The sequence below is a fragment of the Prosopis cineraria genome, unplaced genomic scaffold (genome assembly GCF_029017545.1).
Source record: "Prosopis cineraria cultivar Desert tree isolate PC_DT_omini unplaced genomic scaffold, ASM2901754v1 PC4, whole genome shotgun sequence".
Classification (NCBI taxonomy): Eukaryota; Viridiplantae; Streptophyta; class Magnoliopsida; order Fabales; family Fabaceae; genus Prosopis; species Prosopis cineraria.
The window spans coordinates 5,665,197-5,692,746 of record NW_026555335.1 but is presented as its reverse complement, the minus strand read 5'-3'; the positions used below and the strand labels follow the sequence as shown (position 1 = coordinate 5,692,746).

Below are 27,550 nucleotides of genomic sequence, written 5' to 3'. Positions count from 1 at the left end.
TTTTTAATTAAATATCAACTCTTAATACAACAGTTACCTATTTTCTAACTAACCTTATATTTTTATATTTATTTATATTAAATACTCTATAATAAATATGAAATCATTATCAATAAGGGCACGTTTAAAAAAAAAGGCAATGATTACACCTTAAAAGACTAAAAATGCTTTATATTTTTTAATATTCAACTCCTCAAAAAATATTTTATATTTTTTAACAGAGGGAATATCATATGTTTGATTATATTATTATAGACATGTTTTTTAAAATATTAAAAATATTTATACTATCATATTTTTATTATTTTTAATTCATAAAATATCTCAAAATAATATTAAAAATATATTTTAATATTAATTTTTAAATTTTAAGACCCACATATTTTTTTAAAAAAAATTTGAGTCTTCTAAATCATTTAAGTATCCCAAAAATATATTTTTATATTTTTTATACAATAAAAATAATTTATTCTAAAGTAAAAAATAAATTAAAATTAATTTTAAAAAGAAAAATGATGATTCTGGTTTTTGAGAGAGCAAGAATAAGTTTGAAGTTCGAAGAGGTTTAAGCTTGCTTGGCTATTTAGGCTTTTTTATAAGTTTGAATATTTGATCTTATTCAATCTAACTCAAATAAATCTAACTCAAATCGAACACTTTTCAAATATACTCAACCACTTGAATTACTAACTTTAGTTAAAATGGGACAAGAAAATTTTTCCCCTCCTCCAAAATGGGGGGCCTAAGGAGGGGATTGTACAATTTTAATTCATTTTTGACTAATTTACCCATGTTATACTATTAAAATCCAAAAATGCCCCTCTCTAAATTAAACCTATTCTTCTTCATTTTTCCATCATCCTTCTATCATGCTACACTATCGTTGATTGCATAGTTAGAATTAAAAAAATGGGCTAGCCCATTTAAGTCCATTTAACATGAGGGTTGAGTTTACATATAGGATTCTAGAATTGTAAGCAGGCTTAAATGGGCTAACCCTAATGGGCCTCATTTTAAGTAGGTTTAGACAGGTTAACCTAAATAAGTCGAGAATTGTCCGTTTAAGCTTAATCTATTTTTTGTATAAAAAAATCATAAACTAAACCTTCTAAGCTTGTTTAAACCTATTTAAACCTGTTGAATTATTTTCAATTTAATAAAAAATGTAAAAAAAAAAAAGGTAAAAGGGCTCAAAGTTCACTATATTAAGAGCTGAGCTTAACATTTGAGGGTCTTAGATAGTATGTGATCTTAAATAAATTGATCTTTTTAAACTTGAGTCCATCAAGAGCTGTTTTTCCAACTCTGTGCCAGTGTTTGATAACTTTTAGATTGATTCAAACATCACCTTAGCTCGTGCACATTTGTTGGAGAAAAATATGTCAAAAGATGAATGGAAATCAATGGGTGCTGCGAATTATCTAAGTTTTGCCTTCATTTTTTTCCTTATATTATTTATTGATTGGATTTGCCAAGATTTGAAATGGCCATTCGAATCATTTAAAGATTGCTGGAGTATATTCTTGCTTATGCTTTAGCTTGGAAAAAATTGGTTCTGCGGACTGTTTTGTGATTGTAGTTAATTGTAATTATAATTTAACTCACATTATGTTGTTATCATTATTTTTTAAAACTTTATATGTATATATGTGTGTGTGTGTGTATGTATATTTATATTTTCACCCCTAACATAACCCTTCCCCTATGACACACTCACACACACACTCACCCTCACCACATGGGATTTGATCTCACAACCTTCTCCTTTTAAGGGAAGAGTAGGATATCACATGAGCTAAAAGGGTCAAAGCTATATGCAAATAAATTTTATTAATTATTTATAAAAGATTGGAAAAAATTCTTATAAAAATAAGAGTACTATTATTTATATATAATTATTTTTCCTCTATTCCCCCTTCCTCATCATAAACCAAATAAAGCAATATTAAACATTAAAAATCCTTCCCCTCTCCCTTTCCATTTCCTTTCATTAAAATCACTCCATCTCCCCTTCCCCCTTCCCCTCCTTTAAAACCAATCTGAGTGTAAATATTAATTCATTATGTTATGAATGACTAATTATTTCTTTGCTCTATGATGATATTGAATTGCTTGAGATTATTGACTTATTGTCTCCATCTTTGTTATTATTATTTTTTTGATAAAATTATTGTCTCCATTTGACTATGGGCCCGCTTACTTGAGATTAAAAAATAAGTAATTTTTATATAGTTTAGAGATTTTATAAAAAGCAAACAATATTTTATATTTGGTTATGATAAGAAAAAAGTAATTATTACTTCATTATTTTTAAATTTTATGATATTTTTCTTGATTTTTGTTTTATAGAAATAATTTATTATTGTATTATTTAAATTTTTTTATATTTTTGTGAATTCGACATCTTTAAAATACTCTTTGTCATCTACCGCATTAAATTATTTTTAAAACTACTCAAAATATCTTCTTAAAATAATCAGAAGTATATTTTTTTTAGATTCTGATTATTTTTAAAAATTTAAATGAACATCTTAAAAATTCACAAAATAAATTTTTTAAAACAAAAATAAGTAATTTTTTTATAAAATAAGCTAAAATAATCATGCATGCAGAAATTTCGTTTCTAATGACGTAAGCAATATGTGATGAATCGCCATATATTTAATTTAAGAATGCATAAATATAAATACAAACATGAATTATAAACACAAACGTGAATTATATATCAGCTATTGCATTAGATTATTTTTAAAAATTACTTACAATTTTTTTTAAAATAATCAAAAATATTTTTTTTGAATTCTGATTATTTTTAAAATCTTAAATGAACACCTTAAAAATTCACAAAATAGATTTTTTAAACAAAAAAAGTGATTTATTTTTATGAAATAAGCTAAAACAATCATGTATGTAGAAATTTCATTTCTAATGACGTAAGCAATATGTGATGAATCGCCATATATTTAATTTAAGAATGCATAAATATAAACACAAACGTGGATTATAAACACAAACGTGAATTATATATCAATTACTGTATTAAATTATTTTTAAAAACTATTCAAAATAACTTCTTAAAATAATTAAAAATATGCTTTTTTTATTCTGATTATTTTTAAGAGTTTAAATGAACACCTTAAAAATTCACAAAATAAATTTTTTTAAACAAAAATAAGTGATTTTTTTATGAAATAAGCTAAAAGAATCATGCATGTAGAAATTTCGTTTCTAATGACGTAAACAATATGTGATGAATCGCCATGTATTTAATTTAAGAATGCATAAATATAAACACAAACGTGAGTTATATTCTATAATTGTAATAAGATGTTGCGCACATTGCTAATTAATGAACTCTTCTGCCATCACGGTTCCTAATCTATTAGAAAAATTACATATAAATCTCACTCAATATAATTAATTAATTTTTTTAAGTTCATTGACAAGTAAGTTTAAGAGAATGATGTATTGTCATTCTTTTAAACTCAATTGTTAATGAACGAGGGAGTTATTAATCACATTGAGTGAGGTTTTAGAGTAATTCTTCCTGTTCTATTTCCTGTCTTCTATTTGTTTAGTTTTCTTTGGGCTGTTAATGTCAGTACGGTGGTTGGTTGTTCGTACGCAGTAATTGTCTGTTGTTTTAATAAAGTTAAAAAGAGAAAACATTAGCTTTTCCTTGACAGCATCACAGACTAATTTCATAGCAGGAGTTTATTACTTTAACTCATGCGGTAATGGTTATGAAATAAAGCAGTAAATGACGTAAAATGAACTGCGGGGTTGAAAGTTGAAAGGATTAGAGGAACATTGTTCAAAAGTAGTACAACTGGGGTTCTTCTTTTTCAAAATAAATAAGTGAATAAAATATAACGCTACAACCTGAGAGAATAATAAAGAACACATCAATTTTTGTATCACTTTGTTTTGCCCTAAAAACTCAACTCTACAACGTTGAAGCCGCCAGTCAGTATCCCTTTTGAACAGCAGCTTTGCTTTTCCACAAATGGAGCGTTTTTTCGTAGAGCAGAATAAAGGTTAGGCTTAAGGGACTGCTGATTGAAGCTTGATTTTAAAAATTTGGGTTTAAAAAGTGACATTTTTAAATAAAACTAAATTTGAAAGCCAGCTTTGACAGATCCTAAAAAATAGACTTATTTAGACAACTCGTTTAGACTCTCTTTTATTTTATTTTTAAAAAATAAATTAAATTTAAATTTTAGAATATATGTTTATATTGTAAAATTATAATTTTTATTATTTATTTTAAATTTTTGAACATTATAAGTCATATTTTAAAAAGAATATGAAAAATTTTAATTTTAAAAAATTAAAAAAAATTAAAAATAATATAAGAGAGCGTTGAACTTTAAAAATAATTAATTTTGGAGTAATTAGACTTATGGACTTGAGCCCACCTTGTCTCTTATATTTTTTATTCTAAGAAGCTTTTTTTGAACCAACTTACCCTATTGAACATCTCATTTTTTAAAATAAAAAAGTTATTAATATAAATTTATATTTTGAGAATAAAAAATTAATAAGTCAATGTTCGAATTTTCATTGAAAGAAGTACTTATATTTAATACTTATAATATTATCAATAAAATTACTTTCAATAGGAATATACATATGAAAAATAAAAAAAATATAACATAACTAATTTTTAATAAGAAATCAAAGAAAAATATATAAATCAACTTAAATTTAATAAAAATAAAATTTTTAATTTATTATTGATCCTTCACATTGGTCGCTTCCTAAACTAAATAAAAATTTATTAAAATCTCGTCCCTCTCCTATCTGACTATCTCAATCAATCCAAACAATTGACTACTAACCCCTCTCCCTCCTCCTCCCCCTTTTACCTTTTTGAACCAACGCATCTTCTCACAGATGATAGATTTTTTCTTTCTTTTTTTTTTTTTCTTTTGGTAAACACACAGACGATAGATTTGTCGCATCAGCCATCTCCCACTGCTACGTCTCCGTCATCCTCCGGTGCCTCCCTCTCCCTCCGTCTTTGGGCGTGAAGCCATGGGAGACTCCCCCCTAATTTGGAGAAGAATGAAAGGAATAAAAAATTCCAATAAATTTGATTTAAAATATAAAAAAATGATATTAAAAAATTTTAATTAATTTTTTTAATTTTTATGTCCTTTTTATCAAAATTTTGAAACTATATTTATTTATTAATTAAAATCTTTCATCTCCTTTCCTCTACTCATCCCCCCTCCTCAAAAAAATCCTTTTAATACACTGAACAAGGCCTTAATGTTCAATAGTACTCCTTTTGATAAATCTTGTAAAAACAAGCTTGTTTATTATTATTATTATTTTACCTTTTTTATCTTAAAACAATCTTGTGGACAAATGAGTTGAAAACATCTACTTAGACAAATTGTTTTGTCTCGTTCTTAATTCTTAACAACAAAAATAATAGTTGAAAAGTGCAATCAAACATGCCAATATGCCTTCACGCTACCCTTTTTTTTTTTTTTTTGAGATATTGAATTCCGACAGAAACCGGTTTTTATTGAAAGTTGAATTTTTTTAATTAAAAAAGTTGAATATTTAATCACGTAAAGAAAACTGCGCACCTCCTTTTTGTGATGTTTAAAACTTAAAAAGCCACATGCATAACAAAAAATGAGAGAGAATTACATATAAAAACCATACAATACATTTAAATATCACAAAATTTATTAACAACTAACTTAGTAAAAGAAAATGATAACAGTTGTCATTTTTTTTACTCAATTATCAATGACTTTATAATATTTAATTGTGTTATGTGGGATATCAAAATAATTTCTCTTAAAAAATGAAGTACTGTATTTTGGCCATAAAGAGAAACAGAATATTTGATTAAAAAAATTGTCGTCCTCTATCCACTGAACCATACATTCATCTGTCTGAATCTCATTTATAATATCTAAATCATTTCGGTCCCCACATTTTTAAGCTTAATTAGCTCATCTTTAAGTGAGATTAAAACCTAATTATTTTAATTTTTTTTGAGCAAAACTAATTATTTTAATTTTATCGTAAAGAAAACATCTCCCTCTAAATTATTGATTAGACTTACAGTGAACAGGGCAAAAAGAATAACTGATTAGACCTATCGGCAAAAAAAAAAAAGTTATTATTTCTTTATTAAAAAAAGGAGAAATAAAATAGTTATTCAATCCTCATAGCCTCGTAGCAATATTTTTTTGGATAAATCATAACAATGTTTGGTGGAGTTTGGAACTAGGCGCGTTTGAAAAATTTGAATATTCCCTCCATACCATAATTTAACGCTTTTTTTTTTTTAAAAATCTTACATATTCAAAATATAAAATATTAGATAAATTTTATATTTATTTTTAATTATACCTTTATTTTAGTTATTACTTTTTTTTGAAAAAGTTATGTATTGGGATTTTAATTATTATTACTAAGGCTTTTATATAAAATATTTAGTGAAAGTATAAATGAAAAGATGTAAACATTTTGCAGAATTTAAAATTTCAATTAACATTGTTCATAAATTATAAATTAATTAACTATAACTTATATTATGATTTCGAGGAAATATATATTAAGGTTGTGATTTTTGAAACCTGACTCTAGTCCTTTGATTCACAAAGTTGGCTTTATGGACTATGATCTTAATATGCTTTTTCTCCCTTTTTCAACATAAACACTAAAAACAAGCAAAATTTATTGTTAAAAAATTGTTACAGTAAATGTAAAATCAATAAAAACTATGACCTTAATATCACAATAAATAAATGGTTAAGGTACAAAAATGCTCTTAATATTTCCACCCAAGTGCATCCCATATTTTAAAATATTTTTTGGTGTAATTTTATCTTGGCATTTTTTATTTAGGTATAACATCACCCTTCCATAATCCTTTGACTATTATCTTCCATTTGGATTGCCAGCTCGTCATCCACATAGGGCATTCAAGTCTTTATGCCTTCCCTGATAAAGTTTGGTATGGAACATTAAATCCTCTAACCTAAAATGTCAAAGAGTGTGAGGAGACCAAGACGCTGAACACATCAAAGCTACTGAGGAAAGGAAGATGTTGGTCAACGATAATGGAAGGAATGGCAGGACAAGGAGGAATGATGAATCATTGACGGTCTCGACGGCGAGCTTTATAAAGAGGGCTTTGGTGTTGAGACAAGGTCACGAAATGGAACATGAAGCTCTGACAAGGTACTTTCACTGTCGTTTACTTGCTCCTCAATGGACTTCATGGAGCCAGAACAACCTTAGTACATGATTTTATGGGTGCCCAAATTATGACCATGTTAGTAGAGATTCAACTATCGGTCTTCTCTTCTTCATTGAATTTGCCATTGTTTTTGAGTTTCTTTGTGTGATAGGGAGCATGTGGGTATTTCACTTGGCATATGGTGAAATTGAACAAAGGTTCAAGGATGTCATAAATGAGCTCATTAAACATGTAGATAATTTTACTAATGAAATGGTGGCCTTAAGAAGACGTGTTGAGGGTAGGCAAAGCTTTGTAGGAGAGATTGACTTGATATTGGAGGAAGTGAGGAAGTTGTGGAGCACTCATGTTGACGCTGGATACACAAAGAAGAAAATGAAGATGTTTAAAATAGCTTTGATTATGTCTTGATTATTATTTTTTTGTTATTTTTTTCTAAATTTGTGAAGAACTTGGCTCCTTGATGAGATAATGTTATGTTGGGGAAGGACTAGGATAATGGCAATGGCACAATCATGCTTGTTCACAAGGGTGGAGCTAGAAAATTTTCTTAAGAGGGCCAAAATAACAAAGCATATATGATATTCGAACGAAAATTTAATTTATATATATCACTAACATAATATAAATATTTCAACTTATATATTTATATTCAATTTTATACACACACATACACAAAATAAAAATAAATATATATTATCATGTTTTAAGTTTTGCTCATTAGTTTTTCATGACATAAGAATAATTAACTACTATGTTTATAATAAAGTTTTTTAAAATTTCTTTCTCAACATAAACTATTATTAAACTATTGAATCACTTGACAATCATAAATTAATTTCACACTTACATGGTTGATTCTCGTTACAAAACTACAGTAATGCTATAACAAGGATTGCCCAAGTCAATGCTTAGGCTCGTGTAAATGCAATAGACATTTTAATAGTACAACTCCTAATGTTGGTGATACTAAATATTTATTTACACAAACTAAAATAACTAGAGACTTTACTATGGAATTAAGTGTCTTTAGTCTCTACTGCTTCCCTCCTTAGCTTTACTCTTAGTGTTTTTTGAAAAAATGTTAATAAATGGGGGTGAGATTATACAATATCCATAACTAAGAAATATAATTAAAGCATATTAAAATGTGACAGTTACATTCAAGTAGCCAAACTAAATCATATTAGACAAACCACTCATTAAGCACAATTTATCACAAAATAATATGTCGCGTGATTTATGCAATTGCCTTATATTCCTTCTTATATTATCCAATCGAACCCATGGTGGGTTATTGATTTGTTTATGCCTAATCTGTGGGATTGGATTAGCCTTGCTCTCCAATTGTGAGGGTCACCTGACCAAGACTTTCATGCTTACTCTCAGATCATGAGTTCCCTTTACTTAAATTCTAGGATATCATAAGTACTCGAACTATACCGTCCATTCTAAGATCAGTAATATCGAGCATGGTGCTTGACCCATGCCATACTAGTTGGTTGTTGGCAATATTAAGCACATTAGTAATGAAATTATGCCATTCATTGTGCGTAAACTCAATAAAGGCCACACCATGTATATTTACTATTTTATTCGTCTACTACTTTAAGGTGAACTCTTACCCTTCATAATCATGTAATTTCAATTTAACTTATGCAAATCTAATTCATGCATATCATAGTAACTTAGCATATTCATAATCATTAGAACTTACATGATTATCACATCTCATACATAATAATCACAACAACCCATCATGACAACATCAACAACATATGGTCAATCCAAGCTCACATTTTATCTTATTAACATCAACAATATATAGCCAATTTAGGCTCACATTTTATCTTATTAACATCAACAATATATAGCCAATTTAGGCTCATATTTTATCATATTAACATCAAAATCTAGACCCATATTTTTTCATATTAACATCAACAATACATAGCCAATCTAGGCCTATATTTTATCATATTAACATTAACAATACGTAGCCAATTCAGGCTCATGTTTCATCATATTAATACTAATAATATGTAGTCAATCTAGGCCCACATTTCATCATATTAACACTAATAATACGTAGACAATCTAAGCCTATATATCACATCTCATTATCACATAGCATTCATATAAATATAGTCATTGCACATTTTATCACTATTAGGTATGCTTACTATTTAACACTCACTCATAGTCAACAGGTTTACCAACAAGTCTATATTTTTCATTTCAAGCCATTGATGGTATAACATAGATTAAATTGCAGAGCTAGAGTCGGAAATAAGGGTCGGGCCTGAAAGCCCTGTTTAAATAAGGGTTTGAGCTTTAAAAATAATTTTTTTAAAGTAATCGGGCTTGAGGGCTTGGCCCTGATAACCACTGTAAAATAGGGCTCGGGCCCGGGCTGCCCTTCAAGCCCTGTTATATTATTTTTATTATTATTATTTTTAGTAAAACACGTGTTTGAAATCAATGACCTACTCACTTGATCCTACACACGTTATATTATTATTAATTTTAATTTATTCTAAAATTAATTTAATCTAATTTAATAAATATCAGTGTATAGTATAAAATTTATGATATTTTTTATTTTTCTATAATTATTATGTTTGTATATTTATAAAAAAATGAACTATTTTTTAAATGAAGATTTAAATTTTATTACTAGACTTCTAATGTATGTTATTTAATTTTTAAAAAATTATGATGATTTTAATTTTTTAAATTTTAAAATATTTTAATTTATTTATAATGTTTAATTTTATTTTAATTTTTTTATTTTTTAAAAAAGGGCTTACGGGCCTGGCCCTGAGCCCTGAGTATAAGGGCCGGGCTTGAGAAATGGGGGTCAAAATGAGAAATCAGGCTTTAGGGCTCAGGCCCTAAAGGGCCAAGCCCATAAGGGTCGGGCCCGCCCGTATTCCCAGCTCTAACTGCAGACATTATAATATACAATAATTAAATTCTCATTAGCTCGACTCTTAGATTATTACTCTAAGAGTACAACTTGGTTCCAAGAGACGGCTTCCAACAAGCTTGAATACTTCCAAAGACCATCAATCTGTAATTTACCATTATCAACAATTGTCATTAATTAGATCTTAATCATGATTAAGATTTAAAACCTTAATTAGTGATATTAATAATAACAATCCCATTTTTAACTTTCATTAGCTTAAACTTAATCACATAATCATATTTCCATTTATATATCCTTTATCCAGCATCTACCCCTTCAAAAAGTTTAAGGTTTTTGAAATTAAGCATTATATTACCATAATCATCATCACAACTACCTAAACTTAACTTATTTAACCTTAAAATCATTTCAGAGTTTAGACCCAATGACTGGATACCCATGACAACAAAAAACTATGCTTGATCTAAGAATAAACTAGCTTAAAGAGAAGACTAGAGGGTGGGAGAAAGACTAGAAGTGTTACTTTGAGTGATTAATAGCTAAAATTCATGCCACAGTGTAGGAAATTCCAAAACCCTAGTAGAGCTTTTCAAAATTTCAAAAAATCCATTTTATCGTTCTCTTTCATAATAGAACATTTACATATGAAAATGCGCTATTTTTCATAGCTAAGAGTTTTATCCACTATGGCTAATAGTACAATTTTACTAACCTAATTTTAAAAAGTTATACTTAATTTCATACATCTCCAAAATTATAAATTAAGACTTTTTAGAAATTTTGGGATGTCTACATTTTAATGCAAATTTACTCAAAAATAATTATCTTTTGCTCTTTGAAAATCTTTGATTATAAAGACACTTATTTCTTATCTTTTTTCAAGCCCAAATCGATTATAAATCATTTTTCAATGTTTTTAAACACTCTCAAACTCTCTTAAAATATTTTTAACTTAATTAACTTGAAGATTAAGAATTTGGAATATTACAATCAATATTAAGAATACTGGCATTTAAAATAAGAACCATTAGTACATAGACAAAATTGACAAACTAATACATAACAAAAGTCTATGATATCCTATATTCCATAATTCCTTGTCCTTCTCCCTAGTTGGTGTATCCTCCTCTCCCTTTCAATAAGAATGCTCAAAGTGGTATAGCTTGGTTCCCTCATCCACATGAGTCTTAAGGGTTTATAGGGTAGTTCAGAAGGTTGAAGTACATCAGCGCCATCCCTACTCAGTTAGATATTTCTTTAAAACCATTTTATCTATTGGTTGGATCCTTAACCCATTTATGCTCATAGGTATAGCTTATTGCCTAAATCATCTCTCACTTAGGATTAGGTAGCTTGTCTTAGGATCATCATGGTTAACCATGTACTCTTGTGAGGTCCCCTCTTCAATTACCACTTCAGACCTTATCCTGAGATAAAAAATAGGAACCTAAAATTATGCATCAATAGTTGTATTGCAAAATTCGTCAGAGCAAACAAATTATAGGACTAATAAACTATCCACTTACATTAAATACAATCCTAGCAGTGTTTTTATCCATTTTAACTCTAAAACCAATCTCAATTATTTGTCTATCCTTCTCTTTTGTGACCTCATAACCCTTATCTCCATTAAAAAAAAAAAACCTACAATGCATTGCTAGGTTTTGATTACTCTCAAAGAGCTCAATACATTTTGGATTGAAATTCTCAAGCCACCTTTCCTTATTCTTTTCAGGGCCTACTTGTGCATCATTTTAACCTTAATTCCATAAAGTATCCTAATAATTGACAAATACCTATAATCATATATCTAAGCATTAGGAGACGCATTAATATTGCTATCTATAGACCAAGATTGGCATCTATTAGTAAATTAGGCTCTTACCCAAGTCTAAGGGGGATATGTAACTAGAGCTTTTGCTACTTGTTTACTCAGACTTCCCAATTTCTTGATGTTGTCTTTAAAATTTCTCCTTGAATGTACTCCACACACACGCATAAACCTTCTTCTTCAATTATGTTCCCCTCTACCTTTTGCTCCAATTAGCATAAACATGCCTTGCACAAAGCCTATGCTCAAGTTGCAGAAGCATTATCTACATTGTTGAGTTCAACCCTTATATGAAAAAATGCAAGCATTGGAGTTTGAAATATGCAATCATCATGAAAAAAATGCAACCATAAATATACCTTTTGAATGTTTGACATTAAATTTATTTTCTTCCATCTCCAAGCTCTAATAAAGTCTGCAAGTACTGAATGAACCATAACCAATTGATTATGTTCTCCTTCTAAACTAAATCCACAACAATGGGAAAGATTGAGTTGTATGCATCCATCCTAATTACTATTTATAACATCCCTATTGCATGACCTTTCAAGAATGTGCCATCTAATCTAATGAAGGGTCTGCACCCTAATTTGCAACCAACTTGTGAAGAAAAGCAAGCTAGAATAAGAGTAAGTTTGTATAATAAGTTAAGAAACATTAAGTACAATGACAAAGTTATCTTAAAAGCATTAAAGCACAAGTACAGCTTGCCAAACACCCTTCTTCCTTACTTAAGAGCATTTCTACTAAGCTAAACACACACATCTGTACTAGAATTCACTCCCTCAATGTTGCACAGTAAGCTTCAAGATTTGTAAAACTTATAACTATCTTCCATCTCCTCCATAATCATCTTCTTCATCCTTTTACAATTAGCTAGGCTAACTTTAAGTTTCAACTCATCTTGTACGTCCTTCTTTATATCAATGGCCTTGTATTGAGGCCTTTGTTACACTTTCATCTTGAAATAGCTAGCTAGCCACTTTATTGTAGCTCTTTTAATGTTGTAAATCTTAAGGCATCAGTCTCATAGAAAAGAACCTTTACTTTAAACCCATCCTTCAAGGCATACTGAGGAAAAAGGCACCCTTCCTCAGATGTGGCCTTCACCCTCTATGGCTCACTTTTTATTAAGTGGAGCCCTACTCCAGTAGCGTTAACATACTTGTTAATAGCCCTCAATATCTCTTCTTTATTGGTAAAAGTCATGCCCAACATGAAGAAGGTGCTACCATCATTCTCTTTAAACATTCTTCTCTTTTAAATGGGCCCATCATCATCTTCAAAGCCCAACCCAATATCTCCTACATCTTCCTTTTCATATTCATTAAACACTTCCTCATTGTTTCCTTTATGCTTATCCCCCTCATAGTGGTTGTCCTCAGAATCTCTATTGCTACTCTAAGTCTCTTTGCATTATCATCACTTTCATGTTCTTCCTTACTTGATTCATCAAATTTATCACATGCTAACATCAAGTTGCAATTGGAAGTAGGAATAATCTTCTGCAACAGCCTTTTCTTCATCATTTACTTTGACTTCAACACCCTCATCTTTACTTTTGTTAGCCACAATATCATCTTCTTCTATTATCTCAATGTCAAAGGTTGATAAAGGGCCTTTGTTACTAGCCTTATCCTCGAATGATCACCTTTATCTTTTTTATGTTCTCGCTCAACCCCAGGATCAAAATTTAAAATTTCTTCAACAATAGATGGGTACCTACCACGTAATTGGTCACGGGTCTCCTCCTAGTCCTTCTTGCTACACTCAAGCTCAATGAATCAATCCTCTACTATATGTTAATTGACCACTCTATCCCTATTGACCCCATATGACCCTTTATTACTACCATCACCAACTCCAACTTCATTATCAGACCTACTAGAAGCCATTTATGAAAGTTACCCTAAAAAAAATAAACAAGGGCTTTTATAGAAATTCATTATGATGGTAAAGTGAAGAGTTTTTGTCAAAAATTACTCACCTATAAGCCTCGCACTGGACCTTGTCTTTGTCGTCATCTCCAAAGCTTGCAAGATTCCATGATCACATGTGTACCACTTTTTCTACTCAAACTCTAGCCTTAATTAACCTCTGGTCCTAACTTTGATCTGAACACTTCAGGGTTACAAGCAAGGCTCGAGGAGAGAAAAAGGTTAAATCTAGTTAAATGATTTAACATTATATAGTTAAATGACTGAGGATAGGGTTAAATGCTGAATGGATAATATAGATTACACATACCTATGTGGATGATGAGTAGGCAGTCCAGATGGAAGAAAACGATCAAAATCTAAAAGATAACGATTAAAGAAGTCAAAGAGTCACAAGAGGACATTGCACCTAAATAAAAAATATCAAGACAAAATTGAATTAAAAAATACTTTAGGATATGAGGTGCTCTTTGGTGAAAACATCGAGGGCATTTTTATATCTTAACCCATAAATCAATAACATAACACTTATAATATGCATTATTCAAGTATTATAATAATACAATAAAGACTAAACACATGCAGTATTATTAGCAACATCATCTTTATACTTAATTTTGAGTGAGGGACGGATGGAGTTAGAGCCTAAAACTACCGTGAACTAAAATGGATCTATGATGCAAGTGGATCACGTCAATAGATTGACGATTTGGAGCTGTGAACTGCTTGCGTGTGGCTATGTTTAATGTTACCAATGTGTAGTGTTTTGTTTGTTTGTGTAGTGTGCATTGTGCTAGGGTTTATTTTACTTTTTTAATTTGTATTTTTTTGACCAACGTCTTGGGTGCAAAAACACTTTGGGTTTTGATATGACATGATTACTTTTCTTTTGCATGGCTTATTCATGGCTTTGTATTTAAAAATATATAATTTTGTATTTTAAATTTTCATAAAATATGAATTGACCTAAATAGATTAGCCCTTAGCCATAAAGTGCTGATCTTTTTATTTTTAGGTTCATTAAGGCCAACCCTTTTAAGGTTGGTCACCCTCCAAAACTCTTAAATTATAAATCCAACCCTAGCTAATTATGGGCTTAAACAACCAAATAAACCTAATTTATTTTCCTAATTCTAATATTCAGTTTAGCAATGTTTGCTTTGCTCCTTGTTGCAATAATATTTAAAACATTCACATCTGAGTGAAATTAAACATAGATTTAAAATTTTTAAATAAAAAATTGAAAGTTAAATATTATTTTTTTTACAGTTATTAAAAATATTAAAGTAACAAAAATAAAATCAAATCTAATTTTGATCACTCAAATTCAATCCATATGGTCTAAATTAATGATAACCACTCCATGCTCATCCATGGAAATCATTTTCTTTGATAATGCCCTGATACCTTCTCATTAAATGATTCATTCTAACTGGTTCAAATCGTGGGGGGAACCATTCAAAGCTCATTTTAACAAGTAACCACCATTATATTCACATCTTACCAATAAATGCTATATCCAATAATATCTATCTACCTATAATCCTATGTACAAGTTCACCATGTTTATAAATCATGAACTACTGTATAGTCATACAAAGTGAAGCTAAAGTCATAGTCTATTTATTTATTTTTTATTTTTTTTAAAAAATAAACATTTGCATGCAATGTTATTGGCTTGTTGCGGCTTCCAGTAAATTCAGTTCTGTTGCGTTGTTAGGTATCAACCGCCAAAATTATGATCGGCGAAAGGGAACCAGTCTGTTTTTAAGTGGTTAGTGGCGTCGTTAGCAAGTCGCAGTCCCCTACAAATAGCCCCCTCCTCCTCCTCGTAACTTCCTTCCTTCTTCACGGAGCTACTGGGAAAGTAGAAGATCAGAGTGTCATTCAATGGACGCGATCGTGGTTGTTTCCGAGAGCAAGAACGCTGCTGCCGAACAATTCAAGAATGGCGTGCACGAGAAGTATGACGCTGTTAATGCAGGCAGTGAGAGCGAGACTGCCGCCTTTACTGCTGAGCCCCAGTCTTATCACAGGAAGGATCACCAAATTCATGTTTCCAGTAACAAGAAACCCCTCCTCTTTTACGTCAATCTTGCCAAGGTATTTTTAATTCTTTGCTTCATTTTATGCATCTTCTTTTCCTGGCGCCATGAACCAAAGAAAGATACAAGGCTATCTATTTTTTTTTAATTCAATTTTCTTTTTCGTTTATCTGTTCTTGTTTATCTCTGTTTATTGGAGTTTAAGATGTAATCGAAGGCCGTCTCTGTTTTTTCTGCTTATCACATGTTTTAGGAGTCGCTTATTTACCATTTTTTCTTTAAATATCTGGTGATTTCCGTTTCTTTTAGTCATTTTTTCCGTTTTAATTAAAGGAAATTGAGTGATCTCGAGGACAGTTTCTTGTTCCTCTTGAGAATAATAGGTTCTAGATGATCTGTTAAGAGCATGAAGGATTGGACTATTTCTTCATTGTTTGCTAAGGTTTTGATATAGCATTTCTTTTGAATGTAGAAATTCCTAAACCAGTATAAAGTCGTTGAGCTCTCTGCACTGGGCACGGGTATGATATCTTGAACTATGTTGCCATCTAATCAATATTTTCCTTTTCAACCTACATCAACCTACATCTACTTTTGTCTTGACAGTCGCGTATATAAAGTAGTATGAGAATATTCAAATTCTAAATCGTGTTTTTGAAAGAGTATTATATCAATAGCTGTTAGATGACGTTTCAACTTTCGTTAATCCATTATCTCTCATTGACTGACTTCATTCTTTAACTACTGAATTCAGCTATTACAACGCTTATAATCATCTCCGAGAATTTGAAACGTAATGGTTTGGCTATTCAGAAAAGTAAGATCTCTATTCCATACCCACCCTCTAAACTTGCCAGTGACAATGTTTATGATTTAGTGGGATTGCTTTTCTTATGGTAAATATTGCAGATGTCACAATATCTACTGTTGCATCTAAGGGAGACAAAACAGGTCGACTGTTTTACAAGGCTAAGGTGCTTTATCTGCTCCACTGATGTATAAATTCTCTTCAAACATAAAATGCTGCTAACTCTATTATTCCTTTCCACAGATTGAGATTCTGTTGGTAAAAGCTGGACAAGTGGACCAAAGTACTGATGCAACAACATCTGAAAAAGATGCCGACAATAAGGCCATAACAGAGTAGAGCCGGGGAGCTTCATATTCTTGTCTTTCACCGTTTAAATCGTATAATAGATATACAACTAAGTAGCTGATAAGGAAATCACGATTAGTGATTCTTCCATCCTAGTTATGAAGAGATACGGTAGACCTCTGCTTGGAGCACATGAACTGTATTCTATCACCACAGTAATCAGTACATGATCGTTTTGTTTGACCGTGTGGTTTTTGTGTCTTGATCAGGGGCAATTCATTTCTGCTACTCCTTGTAAATGTACTTTCCAGTTTCCATTTTATCCGTGTATGAGGTGTCCCTTGTTTCTTATAGATACACTTTCTAGATAACTGCCAATACGATGGAATACATTTTATGAGGATTGGACCCTTCACTCTTTCTCTGGGTCACTTACAGGCACGTTCAAGTTAATAATGCTTCAAACATTAGGTTGTATCACCACAAGATTACATCTCAAATCTTATGATAGGAGGAAATACAAAAACCCTAATAAAAGATCTTATTGAAGGGACAATTTGGCCAGGGTGAGAGCCAAAACCTTTACGCCATTTGATATATCTTGAATGCTGGCAAACTCTTCAGGTTTATGGCTGTATCCTGCACGTATAAACAAGATAGATGAGAATGATGATAAATCTTTTTCCTTGATTTAAAAATTAGAAAAAGATAATTTGTCTATAGGCTCTCTGTTCACCAAGTTCGGACTCCAAAGTCTGCATCCACGTGAATGTATCAACATTCAAAATAAGGGATCACAGATAGTGGGTTCCACGTTATAGATGGAAGCAGATAGGTTGCATGTCATGGCAATCCATTCTTCCACGAGTAAAATTACATAAAACTGAAAGTACTTTTCGAATGTTATTCATGTTCAAATCAATTATTACATTAGAAAAGCACAAAATATTTTTTCTTCCTCTTCCATTAGCCTAAATTATAGATCAGGGAAAAAAAATCGAGTGCGCTTACCTCTGTAACAAGGGATGAAGATCATGCCCATTGAAGATAACCTGCAATAGCATGAAACAAATTAGCATCAGATATATATCTAACATAATATGAGCATTGCTTTGTATAGTTAACAATACTATAATTGCATTAAACTACGCTAGAGCAGTTCAGTTAGCCCCTGTCAGTTCAGATTGAGCAGGATTAGAACAACTAAATCCACAATTAGCGTGGTGCTCTAAAGAAAATTTTCCTTCTTCGCTTACTCTCACCCAACTAAATTTAATTTATATTTTTCTTGCCCTCGGGTGAAGATAAAGTGGCCAAAATGTAATTTAAGATTAGGCTGTTACATATATAACAAACTTTTTTTCAGCCAAATACATATATAACAAACTTTTTTTTTCAGCCAAATACATATATAACAAGCTCTGACTTTTAAAAACGTGTCTATCTAAGTAATTACCTGGCCATAAACAGGGCATCATGGTAGGCTCTACTAATCATCAGCTTGCTTGTTAGGTCGAGCTCTCTTGTTGCAGTTTTCATTGCCATTATGACTTCAGCAGCAGAAGTTGCCGGGGGATCCTGATTGATGATATGAAACTCCGAAAGCTTTACACCTCGAGTTTTGGCAATTCTAATTGCTGATTGGTGAATTTTCTCAATAACTAGGTTCCTTCGTTCTTCATTGATGTCTCTTGTGTCTGCCACAACAAAAATTCAAAAATGTGAAAAAAAAAAAAGTATATGGTATCAGTGACTTGAATCTTACATTGGAAGATTAAGCAAAACCGCAACATATTTAGATATCCCAATTAAATGTACAGAGAAAGAAACAGGCCATTACATGGAAAAACTCCTAGTAATTAATCACACAGTAACTACGCCAAGTATGCCGGCGTTGTCCTTCAGATACATACCAATTTCCAAGTGGGACTTGCTAGGGATGCTGTTGATTGCTCCAGGATGCAGTTCCAGGATACCTTTAGACATTGGAGAACACGTCATGGTGTGGAGTCAGTTTAGAAGTATGTAAGAATATGCTTATGTATGAAGGAAATACTACTTACCAACTGTACCAACAGTATCAATAGAACCAGATTCCAATACATGTTTCTCAACAGCAAGCGCTAACTCAGCAGCTGCTAGTCCAGCATCATTTCTGCTTCATACGAGGTTTAGAGAAATTATAAATAAAGCATTAGAGAGTTCATTAATAACAGGTGCTGGTACATCATGTTTATTCAAATCAACAATTTGATTAAGGAGACATATTTGAGTAAAGGTGACGCAGTACTCTTTGAGAGAAGGGAAAATGACAATTAAGGATCCCATATGACCATTACTTACAATCAAAGACCCTAAATTATTGAAATTCCAATAATGAACCATGGTCCTTACTTGGAATTAAAAACATATATGAGTTTATAAAATTGCCCTTGATTTAATGTTGAAAACAGCTGATCAAGTCTCACTTTAAAAATCAAGAAAAGACACTACTTAAATTATTATTATGAGTTAGGACTATTGTAAAGTTGGGAAAACCAAGTTATCCACATTTGAAAATAAGATTAATAATAGTCTCAACCTATAATAGTAATTTTAGTAATCCCAACCCATAACAATTGGGATCTTATTTTTTTCCAAGTGAAAACAATAATTTCAACCCATAATAGTAATTTCAATAATATTTTTTCTTGATTTTTCAAATGATTTACTTATATAATGACAAGCATAAAAATTTACAACTGATTGATTTCATATTCAGAAGTGACTTTAGTAAATTTTCAAGTAATTATCATATATTCACAAGTGCTTTTCAAAAGTTTTATAAGTGAATTTTAATTTTACATTGAAAAACAACCTATTCCCAAGTGTGGATCCTAGTTTTCCATATTGAGATTAAAAATAGTCCCAATTAATAATGGTAAATTCAATAGTGTCTTTTCTTAATTTTCCAAGCTAGACAATTAGCTATTTTTCATGTTTACTCGAGGGCAATTTTGTAAACCTGTACATTCCTTCCAATCTTATTTATAAGACACCTTTTAGAAGTAACTTTTGTTCCAAAATATAGGACACCTTGTAATGATCAAATTACTTTTTTCAATTTTATCCCTTCTTGATTAATGTAAGGGTATTTAATGTAGTTGCATTATTATTTAAAATCAAGAGTAAAAATGAAAGTACATATCACTTTTTTATTATATTAAGAAAAAATTAATTTTTTTTAAAATGCGTGAAATAGTTGAAAGTGTCCCAAAATAAAAATTAGAGGGAGTATGTTTTCAATTCTAAGTAAGGACAATAGTCCATTATTAGGATTTCAATAATTTAGGATCTCTAATTATAATTAAAGGTCTTATGGGGTCCTTAATTTTCATTTTCCCTTGAGAGAAAGTTGAAAATTCAAATAACCGAGTGTGACACCTAAAGGGATCAGGCGATGGTAGGTTTTTTGCCTAACCAGATGGTAAGCTACTGAAAACTACAATCCTTTCACTCGACAATCATGGAAGGATTCAATAAATCATTAAAAAGAAGAAATTTTTCTTGGTTCTACTGATTGTAACAAAAAAAGAAAAAAGAAAAAAGAAATTTAATTCAAAGTGCAATCCCCCAGTAAGAAAAGAAAAGAAATCGCATTTAAACATAGTAACTACCTATTAGGCATTAGGACAGCGCCTGCATGGCCACCATTGCCTTCAAATTCGACCTTCAGGCTTGCTGGAGCTGCAATTGCTGTAACTATGCCTATAGATATACCTGGATCAAGAAAAAAAAAATTATAGATGGTCACTGAAGCTATAGCTGAGGCAAGGATATGCTATTAAAAGTTAATTGTACCTTCTTCTTCCAGAATAGGACCTTGTTCTATGTGCAGTTCTACAAAAGCAGAATATGTTCCTTTGCTTAAGAATACACTAGACAAGTCATCTTCATGTTTTGCATATCCAGCAGATATGGCAGCATCTAAAAAAGATATGTTTTGACTATCAACTGTTGTCTTTAGAGCTTTTACAAGATTCTCGCTCCCAGCCAGCAAGCGGCTGTACATAAACAATTAAAATCAAACAAGAATGCAAGTCAATAAAATGATACGTCCACCCATGTTGGACTAGTCAATCTGAAAATGGTGAAAATATTATAAGTTGGAATAGAAGTGAATTAGAGATTTATAAATTAGATAAAAAGACTTTCTCAAAGTGTGAGTCCTATTATGGGATAATAATTGGGGGTGTTACTGACCTTCCCAAGCAGCTGATACCAAAGCGAGTAGGCTCTTCGGATGTAAATAATATGACTTCCAACGACCTTCTAGGTTTAAACCCAGACCTGTGACAGTTAAGTCAACATCAAACATTATCACTACTTGACCAAAGTGAACAGTGAATGGACATAGGAAATTAATACCTCCAGAATTCAGATCTTCCTAAAACTAGTAAATCCAAAAGGAGATATTTATTAGTTAAACTTCTCATTTTCCTCTTCTTGTATATTTTGATATTAGAATATAGTTACTCGCAAGAGCATAACAAGCATAAACCTCATTAAGTTGTTGATAAAGTGATTTGGACCCATTATTTGGATGATTGACACCCAAAATCAAGCCTAAAATTCTTGCTTCTTTCACAAGTCCACTCACATGCAATATTTTATCACTAAAATATACAACATCAATCATTTTTTACATCTTAAATCTGCAATAATAGAAAGAAGAAGAACTGATGGTCACAAAATATGCGTGGAAGTAGCATCAGCGAAACATTGAAGTTTCATAGGCACTGTCCTCGTGAAACCCAAAATTGGCATCTAAATTTGAAAAACCTTACCACCACTGAGGAACCAATAAATCTCATATTTGTTTAAAAATATGATAAAGAGAAATATCAACTCAATCACAGTTTTCATTGGGTTAAGGCTTGATAGTGCAGTTAATATGTCAATTTTTTTTTTGGTAATGAAAAACAATGAAAGGTCAAATAATAGTTGAAACTGAGATGCTGGAGATTCTAGGATTGCTTACCACTAGGAAGTGAAAACCAAACCATTCAGTGCCAATACAATTGGCTAATCTGAATTTAAGCTAGATCAGGCCCCAAATGAAAAGAAGTTCCCTGACGTGACCCTTTTCATCCACATGGCCCAAATTTGCTTAAGGAGTATTGAGTTTTTTACTACTACACCCTACTACTATTTGTTTCATATGCACACAATTTACAAGATCTTAAATTTGCATTTCCAATTGAGCAAAGAAAATATCTGCAGTTAGAAGAAAAATATAACAACCTTTTTAGGACGTTAATGGCTTCTATGGCACCTAAAACTCCAATAACTCCATCATATTTCCCAGAATAAGGTATAGCATCAATGTGAGAACCTGTTGCAACTGCAGCAAGCTTGGGTTCTTGGCCATCCCTGCATAAGAAGTAGCTAATTAATTACAGGTACTCCATAACTAAGGTTACTGAAGATTCTGAAGTTTACATGAGCTTTAGGATTAAGTCAGGGATGATTAATATGAATACAGAGATCAGAGATATTTATAGCTCCAAATCTTGAGCAAGAGGCTTGTTTGGCTAAAAGTTTATCCGCTTTAAATATAATGGACCATATTTGAAGAACAAGTAGAGACTCACCAACGACCAAATATGTTACCCACAGCATCCTCTCTAACTGAAAGACCAGCAAGTCCCATCAAGTTTTTTACATACCTACAGATGGAAGACAAGAACAAGGCCTAATATACATATACGTTCAAAGAAGATACACAATATACAGGAATTTACCATTTTTTCCTATCAACGGGCACGGGGCAGAAAAGACCACAAATTCCACTCATGTATGTATGTTGTCATTTATCTTGTTTTGTATCGTATATTCGTTTCACCCATTTTATTAATATTTGACTAAGCTAAATAAGCTTCCATATGTCATGTTATGTACAACTTACGCATCAAGATACATGTTTTTGGAGATTTCTACACGAACAAGAAACTATACCAATTTCTTGCTCATCGTAATCATCACAGAAAATAGCATACGGGAAACTATTTTTACTTGCCTGCGAGCTAAAAGATCCTTTTCAGTATACAAGACCCTGGTTACTGATGGAGCAGGTGTCTCAGAGAAGGTCGAAAGCTCATCAACCTATGGACAAATGCAGTTCTAAATGTTAGAAGAAAACCAACCATTGTAGTCAATTCATCGAATATTAGTTCACTACCTGCTTCTGCAGACTCTGGGCATCAACGGATAGTGAAGAAACCGACCTTGGAATAGAAGAATGAGGTTCGTGAATTGGATAACCGGAGAATTCCTCCATTGTTCTGATTGATGGGTCTTCATCTCCAAGAGTTGAAATTGCAGAGAAAGAACATAGCAAGAGAAGAAGTGAGAGCCCTGGAGTTATCATCATTTTCGGAGTTTGTTGATGATAATTGAACTGATCATCAGCAATTCAAGGCCTATAAGATTCCTTTGCACGTGGGCCCTGGGGATATGCCCTTATGAGATGAAAATACCTAAAAAATTTATAATATAAAAAAGTTACTGCTTAATACTTTAATAGCGCCCTCACAGATATACTACCCGGCTCTCAGCGTTAGCGCAAAGGTAAGGGACGGTGAGCGTAGTTACTGCCCGCTTTTGAACCGGAAAGGAACAGAAGGCGGGAAAAGCCTCAAACTTTTCAATTTCCAGATTCTTATAGGGGAAGACGACGACTCGGAAATGGAGACAAAGAGGCACACATGCCTGAAGATCCAGATTCCTAATACCGGCGACCCCACTGATGCTGAACCCATATTTGTGAAGGGTACTTGGTATGATACCCGCTTTGACCTCTCCATAACAGATGGCCTCAATGCTTGGGTTTGTCATGGTAGCGATTTCTTTCCTCAATTAGAGTCTTTAATTGCTTAGAGCAATTATAAAGTGAAGTTCTTATGCTTCCTTTTCTTAATGTTTTTGGTAGCATCGGAGGAGGAGGTGAAGGATCGGGCTGCTCAGTGGGACCAGCCGGTATCGGAGTATGTGCACCTGGCTGAGAGATACTTAGGGTTTCAGCAACCTGATTCTATCTACGGATTTGCTGATGCCGGTTATGGGCATAAAAGAGTAAGTGCTTATATTTTTTTGGCCATCAGTAACTGCTTATGTTGTTTGTCTTCAAAGGTTGAAAATTCTATGGCATCCAATTTGACCAAAAAACTACTTTTTCCCATTCCTCAATTCTCTGAATGTGAAGCAGTTGTCATGGACATTCGAGAAGGAAGGAACTAAGCTGCAATGGAGATGGAAATGCCAGCAGTCTCCTAATAGTAAGAAAACCACGGTGGAAATACTGGACTTTCTTATGGATGCCAACATAACATTAAGTGTAAGACTCTGCATTACCCTTATTAATCATCATGCATACTTAACAGGAATGTTATCTCAGTCACCCTATGGCATCCACTCCTCTGGACATTTTTAATAGTTTGTGGTGAGCGTTATTTTGGAGATGTCATATTTAAGCATATTTGGTTAGCTCTGTTACATGGAGATTCAGTTGTCCTCTCTGGTATCAGTCTTATTTAAAACATTCCGATCAACAAACGTAGGTAGCAGCATTCCTTTTATACTGATTGCCACGCTTTTTAGGGCACATCTATGTTAGAATTGTGAGCAACTAGTAGAAATTTTATGATGATTGAGAGAGGGAGGGGAAGAGCACTAAAGTTGCGTTAATTGACGGACAGCTTGAGTAAAGTTTTTCAGTTTAACTCATCAAATTAATTATTATTGTCTAGGAAGAGATTGACTTATCCAATCACTTCCTGAAGTTAAAAGAGCATGAGTTTAGCCAATAAGTGAATAACTCGTGGTACTAGCCTCATTGAGGCAAGCTTGGTGTCCTTGAGTTCATTCGTTTGTCTTTCCCTTCAGGTTGTGGATCTCCCATGCAACCTAAAACTTAAGAAGAGCATGAGTTCAAATTCTTGAAAACAAATTTGAAGACTATAATGGTGAGATAAGTAAAAGGCAGGAAGAGGAGTAGGAAAGTTGAACAAGAAAGGTAGGCAAAAGAAGAGATTTTGGTTTCATTCATTGGTATGGTATCAGGTCAAAATGAAGGAAAGATTTATCGAAAAATGACTTTATGTTTTGTTGCCTAGTGCCCTAGTTGAAAAGGGGAGAAAAGCACCCACGACAGTTGGGTTGAGTAAAATGGAGAAATCGGAATGATCATAATCTTGATAAACATTCATACTAGAATGCTTCATTTATTTTTTCCCCCATTTAATGTATTATATTTTAAGCCCTCTTCTTGCCATTTGTAACACGTCTAATCTCATTTTCTTACAGCATTATTTTTGTTGCCCTGAACATAACAAGGGGCAATCCTGAACCAAATATTTTTTCCAAAAGCCATGTGAAATGAAATCAGCTTTGCTGTGACTCATGAACTTAGGCTTGGCATGGCTTGACGATTCCCAATTCTTGAGTGGATCTACCTTGATAGTTTGGCCGAGGTTCTTTTCATCATCTTGTAAGTAGGCTTGCCTACAACGTAGCAAAATAAAGTCCTCAAGATTTTTTTTTTTCATAATATTTGCAACTTTAGTATATATTCCCTCTAGTCCTATTTATGGAACACTTTTAATCAAATCATGCAAATTAAGAAAGGATGTTAAAATTAGAGTATTTTGATTTTTTTTTTTTGAAATTTTTTATGGAAATCCCAAATTACCCTTAATTAAAATTATTAATTTTATCTTTAAATCTTAAAAGTCAAACGTACCAACCAAATGAACCAATTCGATGTGTAAGCATTTTTGAAAATAACTCATTAATGCTTTGTCAAGTTTTGTAAGGTATCTTATATTTAGTGTCAAACAAAGCTTCTAGAATATGTCTTATATTAAGGGGTGGAGGGAGTGGTGCCATTTATTGGATGTCCTGCCATGTGTCTGAACTTTTTATGAGGAAATTTTCTCTGACAAACACGCCTGATTGCATGTCAAGGCCTCTTATATTCATTCTTTAATCTGAAATTTGAAGTTTTAGTTCTCTGAAGGACAAAACATTTCCAATGATGTGCTATGTTATCAAGGAGCATTTCCCATGGTACAGCTGGATGCATTTCTCATGTATGTCACATTATTTGTTTGGACTGGGAAGCATATATAACTTTGGGGCATTTGAGTAACAAGCAAATAAATTGGAAAACTATTATGTGGCTGATGAGTTTCAATCACAGATAGAAGGGATCAACATTTCATTTCAACAAATTATCCAGGCTAGTGGTTCAAAAGGATTGAACAGATTTATGATAGTAGGAAATCAATTGCTTTTTCCCATTTTTGCCGCTATAAATTTATGTCCTTTAAGAACATGATTAGGGAAAGAGATCACTTGTTCAATATGTTGTGGGGTGTTTGTATGATTCGCCATTTTATAAAGCAAGTAGGATCGGTTCAGACAAAGCCTCTCCATTTCCTTAGTTTTAAACATTGTAATTACGCGTGTCTACATTAACTACAGGAAGAAGTTGTCAGAAAGACTGAGTCATTTGAGAGGATGAAAGTGGAGGCTGAGAAGTGTTTGTTCCAGAGTGAAAGATTTGCCAATGAAAAAGTAGAATTTGAATCTGAAATCTATGCAAAGGTCACTTCTGAACTCTATTTTATTTACATTTCTGCTGGTTGATTTGGGGTAGGAAAAACTTAAATGTAGTTGCTCATATCTTTGTTACTAGGTTTTTAAATTAAAATATGATGATTTTATGATTCTCTAATGATGTCATGACAAGTGTTTGATTTTTTTTTTTCCTATATTTTTTCAATGAAGCTATACATTTATTTTGGTATTAGCATAAAATGATAAACTTGTCATGTTATAATTAGAGAACCTGATAATAAAGATACAAGAAAATACACTCGAGTCTGATCCTTCAAAGTATTGCTCTGCTTGGTTACTGGGCAATTTGAAGTATCCCAAAGAAGGCAGTACGGGTTCTTGCTCTCTGTTTTCCTTTTTCCGCACATTATTAGTTGACTGACCAGGTTTTTGTCTGCTCCAGTTTCTAGAAGTCTTGAATTCAAAGAAAGCGAAGTTGAGGGAGCTTCGAGATCAGATCTCTAGAGGAGAAGCTGCTGAAAAATCTCCTCAAGAGCAAGACACAGACAAAACTGAGAGTTTTGGTGATGAAAGCGATGAAGAGGAAGCCACTTTCAGTTCAAGGGATGTTTCAGCAAGTAAACCTTCGCAATCACACCGAAAGAGAACTTCACGCAAATAATGCCTGCACTAGTTTGAGCAAATTTCCACCTGAATTGACCTTTATTTTCCCGTTACTTGTTCTATATGGCAATGGAATCCTGTAAATATTGTTAGTCTTCTTTAGCATACCGGGTTTTATTTGTGTTTTCTACACGAAGAAACTTACTAATTATACCATATTAGATTATGAATGGTTGAATATCCCTGATCTGCCTTCT

The 27,550-nt window shown here is 31.9% G+C and overlaps 3 protein-coding genes across 4 annotated transcripts; 2 read left to right on the top strand and 1 right to left on the bottom strand.

Moving 5' to 3' along the window:
* Nucleotides 1-15,633: 15,633 nt before the first annotated feature.
* Nucleotides 15,634-17,487, top strand: LOC129308755 (uncharacterized protein At2g34160-like). The gene is made up of 5 exons (XM_054950099.1): nucleotides 15,634-16,034; nucleotides 16,449-16,497; nucleotides 16,731-16,793; nucleotides 16,886-16,950; nucleotides 17,028-17,487. Exons 1-5 carry the CDS (start codon nucleotides 15,822-15,824, stop codon nucleotides 17,121-17,123), a joined length of 486 nt encoding a protein of 161 aa, XP_054806074.1. The 5' UTR covers nucleotides 15,634-15,821; the 3' UTR covers nucleotides 17,124-17,487.
* LOC129308753 (ureidoglycolate hydrolase) lies at nucleotides 17,441-23,612 on the bottom strand. Its single transcript, XM_054950095.1, has 12 exons — nucleotides 23,293-23,612; nucleotides 23,131-23,216; nucleotides 22,706-22,780; nucleotides 22,356-22,484; nucleotides 21,315-21,401; nucleotides 20,913-21,115; nucleotides 20,729-20,831; nucleotides 19,136-19,227; nucleotides 18,986-19,048; nucleotides 18,529-18,769; nucleotides 18,084-18,124; nucleotides 17,441-17,711 (listed from the first exon to the last, which is right to left on the bottom strand). The coding sequence occupies exons 1-12, from the start codon at nucleotides 23,482-23,484 to the stop codon at nucleotides 17,614-17,616; spliced, it is 1,410 nt and encodes a 469-aa protein (XP_054806070.1). The 5' UTR covers nucleotides 23,485-23,612; the 3' UTR covers nucleotides 17,441-17,613.
* A 39-nt stretch (nucleotides 23,613-23,651) lies between these two features.
* On the top strand, nucleotides 23,652-27,540 carry LOC129308754 (DNA repair protein XRCC4). 2 transcript variants are annotated; one of them, XM_054950097.1, is made up of 5 exons: nucleotides 23,652-23,949; nucleotides 24,043-24,185; nucleotides 24,319-24,447; nucleotides 26,595-26,717; nucleotides 27,133-27,540. In XM_054950097.1, the coding sequence occupies exons 1-5, from the start codon at nucleotides 23,799-23,801 to the stop codon at nucleotides 27,349-27,351; spliced, it is 765 nt and encodes a 254-aa protein (XP_054806072.1). In that variant the 5' UTR covers nucleotides 23,652-23,798; the 3' UTR covers nucleotides 27,352-27,540. The 2 variants fall into 2 exon arrangements, with proteins under 2 accessions (XP_054806072.1, XP_054806071.1); XM_054950096.1 differs by having other exon boundaries at nucleotides 24,316-24,447.
* Nucleotides 27,541-27,550: the final 10 nt, after the last annotated feature.

Bases quoted from the DNA above. Each gene is read 5' to 3' on its own strand.
- LOC129308753 (XM_054950095.1), bottom strand. From the start codon at position 23,484: ATGATGATAACTCCAGGGCTCTCACTTCTTCTCTTGCTATGTTCTTTC. The intron at 21,116-21,314 runs GTCAGTAACACC...GTTTATGTACAG, and splicing joins GGTATCAGCTGCTTGGGAAG to CCGCTTGCTGGCTGGGAGCG. The intron at 19,228-20,728 runs GTAGTTACTATG...CGTATGAAGCAG, and splicing joins GCTGTCCTAATGCCTAATAG to AAATGATGCTGGACTAGCAG.
- LOC129308754 (XM_054950096.1), top strand. From the start codon at position 23,799: ATGGAGACAAAGAGGCACACATGCCTGAAGATCCAGATTCCTAATACC. The intron at 23,950-24,042 runs GTAGCGATTTCT...TGTTTTTGGTAG, and splicing joins CAATGCTTGGGTTTGTCATG to CATCGGAGGAGGAGGTGAAG. The intron at 24,186-24,315 runs GTAAGTGCTTAT...CTGAATGTGAAG, and splicing joins CCGGTTATGGGCATAAAAGA to CAGTTGTCATGGACATTCGA.
- LOC129308755 (XM_054950099.1), top strand. From the start codon at position 15,822: ATGGACGCGATCGTGGTTGTTTCCGAGAGCAAGAACGCTGCTGCCGAA. The intron at 16,035-16,448 runs GTATTTTTAATT...TTTTGAATGTAG, and splicing joins TTTACGTCAATCTTGCCAAG to AAATTCCTAAACCAGTATAA. The intron at 16,794-16,885 runs GTAAGATCTCTA...TAAATATTGCAG, and splicing joins TGGTTTGGCTATTCAGAAAA to ATGTCACAATATCTACTGTT.